Source organism: Gossypium hirsutum, chromosome D06, assembly GCF_007990345.1.
Source record: "Gossypium hirsutum isolate 1008001.06 chromosome D06, Gossypium_hirsutum_v2.1, whole genome shotgun sequence".
Taxonomy (NCBI): Eukaryota; Viridiplantae; Streptophyta; class Magnoliopsida; order Malvales; family Malvaceae; genus Gossypium; species Gossypium hirsutum.
Window position 1 is genome coordinate 30,555,370 of NC_053442.1, and position 5,792 is coordinate 30,561,161.

General features: G+C 30.2%; 1 protein-coding gene across 1 annotated transcript; it reads left to right on the forward strand.

Annotated features, from left to right (window-relative positions):
• The first annotated feature begins 456 nt into the window (after window positions 1–456).
• Window positions 457–2,326, forward strand: LOC107904692 (probable WRKY transcription factor 33). The gene is made up of 3 exons (NM_001326938.1): window positions 457–712; window positions 801–962; window positions 2,098–2,326. Exons 1-3 carry the CDS (start codon window positions 465–467, stop codon window positions 2,309–2,311), a joined length of 624 nt encoding a protein of 207 aa, NP_001313867.1. The 5' UTR covers window positions 457–464; the 3' UTR covers window positions 2,312–2,326.
• Window positions 2,327–5,792: the final 3,466 nt, after the last annotated feature.

Sequence of the window (5,792 nt, forward strand, 5' to 3'; positions counted from 1 at the left end):
CCTAGAACTAGGCATAATCCTTCTCCAACCCTTAAATAGGAGTATAAATGTATTTCAATACACTTGAATTCATGTCCTCCTAGATCAACAATAATATCAATACTAACTGAGTTAAGACTAACTAAAATTATGTTAAATTTGAATAAATTTTTATTAAAATGAAAGAAATTTTATTATTTATTTTGCATGCACTGAGTGATTGGAATTGGGAGACACAATCTAGACAATGCAGCTCAAAGTCTAAGTCACGTGGCAATACGAAAACTACGCAGGGAAGACTAACGTTTCAAGTTAAAAGTTTCAACTAGGAAGCTCCCTTGAAAAAAACCTATTTTTTTCAAAAAATAAAATTTCCTTTTTTTAAAAGAATTAATAATTTCATCTCTCTCGTTTTAAAGCTAACTGAAACAAAGAAATTTCCAACTCATTTCAGGATTGAAGAAAATTTCCCCTCCAATCACGTCATGTTCAACTCCATCTTCCTAACACCACCAAACAACCCACAAAACTCGACCCCTATTTGCACTCCCACCATGGAAATTACCTCCCACACTCATCACCTTCACTTGGACGACCATTTTCTAGTTGATCCTGAACAATCCAATTGCAAGGAAACTTCTACTTTCATTTCATCACATGGGAAGACTTCCGCCGATGGCAGCTGCTGGGAAGTTCGAGGATGCAACTCATTTGCTTATCAGTACATCCAACCGTAAAAACCTTCCTTCCTTGTAATTAATCTTATAATCTATTCTTGTATATTATACTTTTTCTTTAATTTTATTTTCTTTCTTGCGTAGAAATTATGATGATAAGGGTTCTGCAAACACAGCGGATATCAACGGGGATGGTTTAAGGTTTAAAATTGCCTTCCGAACCAAATCTGATATTGAGATAATGGATGATGGGTACAGATGGAGAAAATATGGGAAGAAGAAGGTTAAGAATAACCCTAATCCAAGGTAATTAATTAATTAAATCATATATCTGACATGATTTTGTGTTGTGTATACACGCACCCCTCCTTTAGGCTACATATAGCTTCAAGCTTTTGTGAGCATTTATAGAGTTGAAATTAATGGATAGATAACAAACTTCTTGGTTATAAGGAACAAGTACTCTTCATGGGTCCTCTCAGCACCATCATCATCTTCATCATGTTTGCTAGAAAATTCCTTGAAAACCAAAAAATATTAGTACAAGATCATAGAGGAAACTAAACTTCTATGAGGATCTTCTATATATGCGATACACGTTGAGGGCTTCTGTTAATTATTTCCGTCTGGCTGATATCCTCTTTCAGCTCTCAACTACGTTCTTAATTCGAAGGCTTGGAAAATAAAATCTGAAAAGTGACTATATATATATATTCAGATGAAAAAAATAGTGCTTTTGATCTTCTAGTAAGAGTAAGGGTTTTGCTTATGAGTACCTTTGTTACTCACTTGATAAGTTATCATTTGTGATGATATTTGACATTAAATGCAGTAATTAATAGTTATTTGATGAATTCAATATATAAATCTAATATTAGTAGCATAAATTTGAAAATTTGAAATTGAATTTCATTTGTATAAATACATTATATTGATAAATTTGATTTAATATATAAGATGATTATTTATTTAAAAGATAAATGTTACAATTTCTTATGTATTTTTTTCATGATAAAACTATGTTTAAGAATTTTAATAATACAATCTTGAATATTTATAGCTGGGAATTTCAAATTCACAAATATATAAACATTCTAAAATTTGAATCTATTTTCTAAATCTAAATTTACCTAAGTTGTACATTTCTTTCATTGGGTTCAAGTTTAGTAAAAGTTAAAAATGCTTTCTTGTAGCTTAATTATACATGCTTTTGTAGTTTATTAAATTAGTATATAATTATAAGCAATCACTTGCTCCATTATTACTTTAAAGTTGGAGAGAGGGTGGGTAATATAAAACTTCAACTCTAGCTTTGTGGCTCCAACTATAGCTGTATTAGCTAAGCAATTAGTCTATGAGTTTGAATTCCAACATTTGTAACTCGTTCTCTTAATTTTTTATAGCGGATTGAAAACCTTGCTGATGATGGTGAAAAGTGCAGGAACTATTATCAGTGCTCAAGCGAAGGATGCAAGGTGAAAAAAAGGGTGGAAAGGGAAAGAGAAGATCCAAGGTTTGTAATAACTACTTACGTGGGGAAGCATAACCATGAAACCCTTTCACCTTCTCCTTTATCTTCTGCTTTCGATATCTCCCCTTCTTCTCACTCAACCACTTCACTTCCACACACGCTTCAAATTCTTCATCAACCTTAGCTACCTACATTTCATTCCATCTATATAATTTTCACTTGATTCGTACTTTTGTTACTATATACTAGTCCACTTTACTCTCGTCTCTCTTTACTTCATATTCCCTACTTAACTAAGTTCGGTAAGGAAATCTAATTACGAACATTGTGTGTATTGGTGCAAACAACTTTTATAATTAATTAATAGATCCTCTTTCGTGTGTATTCATGATTATATTTATCCATCTTTATCTATAATCTATGTATATATAAAAGCATGAGTTTGGAAAAACTTTTGAACCCATACAAATAACTTTTATTTTCCATCATATTACTAAATTCTCATTAAAAAATAATTATAATATTTAATTTAGAATTATTAGTTAAAAAGTTGAAATAAAATAGAAGATGTGGTAAATATACATTTACAAATAGGTGAGCATTTGATACACTGCTAGTGTACTATTTTTATTCCACAAGCAAGATTAAAAAAATGACATCTCTCTTTTCTTAAATATCTCTATTAGCTCAAATAATCAAATCAAAACTGCCGTGAAGGTGAATTGACATTTAAAATTTTTGTGGATGCTAAAGAGAAAGGATGGAAAAATAAACACAAGAATTTAGAGTGGTTTGACCCAAATTGCCTACTCCATTACCTTAGCTTTCCACTATTAAGGATTTTTCCAAATTCATTAATTTGACAACCTTTGAAGACAATGTTTAACCTTAAAAACTTCCTTAACGTTTCTACCCAAACCTTAATATACAAACCCTCTCAAAGAGATACAAAAAAACAAACAAAAAAATAATCCTTATAAGATCAATGTGTTTGCAAATTAAGCTCAATTACAATGAAAACACTTGAGCAAATAGAATGGAAATAAAGCTCACAAGTTTATGAAAAAACAGTATTGAAATATTTGGCACAAATGTTATTTTGATTGATCTTTAAGCTTGAATATTCTCTCTTGTTGTTGTAGGACCTTTAGAAGCGGGTATTTATACCCTCTAATTCATTTCAACCATTGTGGTTGTTGAGAAAATAAATAGAGACGTTGGGATGAAAATACCAGACCATTAAATTCACCTACAATAAAAAGTATCGATGCTTTTCTATGAGTATTGATACTAGTAGCATTTAATGTCTAATGCAGTGATCGTTAAAGTTAGTTTCCAACGATACCAAGAATGATTTAATAATACCTGATAAAAGGTATCGATATATTTTTTATGGGTATCGATATTTTTTTCACTGTTCAAGAAATTATAAAAACATAATGCAAAAATGGTATCGATATAAAGTAAGGTATTGATATATTTCTAAAAGTATCGATACTTATTGTTTTTGTTCAATTTTTTTATTTAAGTTAGAGAGCAGTTTTGGTATCGATAAAAATTATGGTGGTATCGATACATTTTGAAAAATATTAATACTTTTTGTAGGGAGCATTTTTCCAATTGATTTAAGATTGTTTCAATCAAGTTCAAGAGTTTAAAATTTTTTTTGAACTTTGTCCAAAATTTCTGAGTGTTCAAAATATTTTCTAAGATGTTTGGAAGTCTTTAAATAATTTTTATGCTTTGAATTTTATTAATTCTTTGTTCTAAAAACAAATTTTCATTTAAAAATAATTTTGTTTGTTATATCAAAATGATTTATCAAATAAAGCTAATTTAACAATATCTCCCTTTTTGATATAACAAAATAGTTTGATAAATTTGTTTTTGAATTTGTTACTCCCCTTTTTAAATATCAATTTGAATCAATGACTTGATTTTTATGAAATTTTGAAACAATGATTTGAAAACAAAATTGGTCACTTGATGTTGGCATTAAAAGATTAATCATAGAAATAATCAACCAAATACCAATAATTTACCTTTCTCTTCTCTTCTCCTCAATTTTGTTATATCAAAAGTCACCAAATAAAGCTTAAGAGAGATGTTTTATTAGTTCAAGAATAGTAATTTAAAAAGATGAAAACATAAAGCTAACATTGAGAATAAACATGATAATATCCCAAAGTAAAGTAGGACAATAGAAAAGTGCATTAACAAATTAAAAGATGCATAATGCAAGTGTATGAATAATTTAAACTAAGAATCCCTAGGTGGCGAAGGAGGATCCAATGGAGGAAAGCGAGCTAGAAGTTGAGCCATTTGCTTCTCCAAAGTCCCTATCCTAGAGCCTAGGCTACCAACATTACTATTAACACTTTTAAATGCATCATCTACTTGACTGCGGAAACCTCGAAACTCCTCACTCAAGGAAGTAATGGCACCAAGGATGGTGGCAAACATGTCACCGGAGAGAGGTGGAGCAAATGGTTGAGCAGATGAAGAAGTAGAACTACATCTTCTTTTAAGACATGATCTCTAATGAAATGATGTCTAATTTCAATATGCTTAGGTCTAAAATATTGGATGAGAGTTTTAGTGAGACAAATAGCACTAGTATTGTTACACTTGATAGGAATGGTATCTATATCAGTTCCATAGTCCATAAGTTGTTGTCTCATCTATAAAACTTGAGCACAACAACTACTGGAAGAAATATATTTCATTTCAATGGTGGACAATTCAACATTATTTTGTTTCTTTGAAATCCATGATATAAGCATGTTGTCTAGGAATTGACAAGTATCGGAGGTGTTCTTCTTATCTAGTTTGCAACCTCCAAAATCCACATCTGATAATGCATGCAAAATAAAGGATGAGTCTCTAGGATACCAAAGACCTAAATTAGGAGTGTTTCTAAAGTATTTAAAATTCTCTTAAGGGCTTGTAAATGTGATTCATTAAGAAATTATTGTTATCTAGCGCACAAGCAAACACTAAACATAATATTCAGTCTACTTGCGATAAGATAAAGCAAAGAACCGATAATAGACCTATATAATTTTAAATCAACACATTTACCTTTTTCATCTTTGTTAAGCTTAGTGAAAGAGCTCATGGGTGTAGCTTGTGGTTTGAGATTGTTCATCCCAAACTTTTTGAGCATTTCCCTTGTGTACTTGGCTTGGTTGATGAAGATGTCATATTTCATTTGCTAGATTTTGAGTCCCAAAAAGAATTTTAGTTCTCCCATCATGATCATCTCAAATTCACATTGCATTAGCTTAGAAAATTTTTGACAAGTAAATCATTAGTAGAATCAAACACAATACCATAACATATATTTGAACTACTAATAAATTATTGTCTTTTATTTTAATAAAAAGTGTTGTGTCAACATTCCCTTTAATAAAACCTTTTTCAACAAGAAAATTTGATAATCTTTCATACCAAGCTCTAGGAGCTTGTTTCAAACCATATAAAGCTTTCGAAAGTTTGAAAACATGATTTGGGAATTTTGGATCTTCAAAACTAGGTGTTTGTTCAACATACACTTCTTCATTTATAAAATCATTTTAAAATAACTTTTACATCCATTTGATATAATTTAAAGTCATTAAAGCATGCAAAAGCTAAAAGCATCCTAATGGCTTCCATTCTAGCTA

Coding starts and splice junctions, on each gene's coding strand:
- LOC107904692 (NM_001326938.1), top strand. CDS start 465: ATGTTCAACTCCATCTTCCTAACACCACCAAACAACCCACAAAACTCG. Junction 713..800: donor GCTTATCAGTACATCCAACC/GTAAAAACCTTC, acceptor TTTCTTGCGTAG/AAATTATGATGATAAGGGTT. Junction 963..2,097: donor AAGAATAACCCTAATCCAAG/GTAATTAATTAA, acceptor TGAAAAGTGCAG/GAACTATTATCAGTGCTCAA.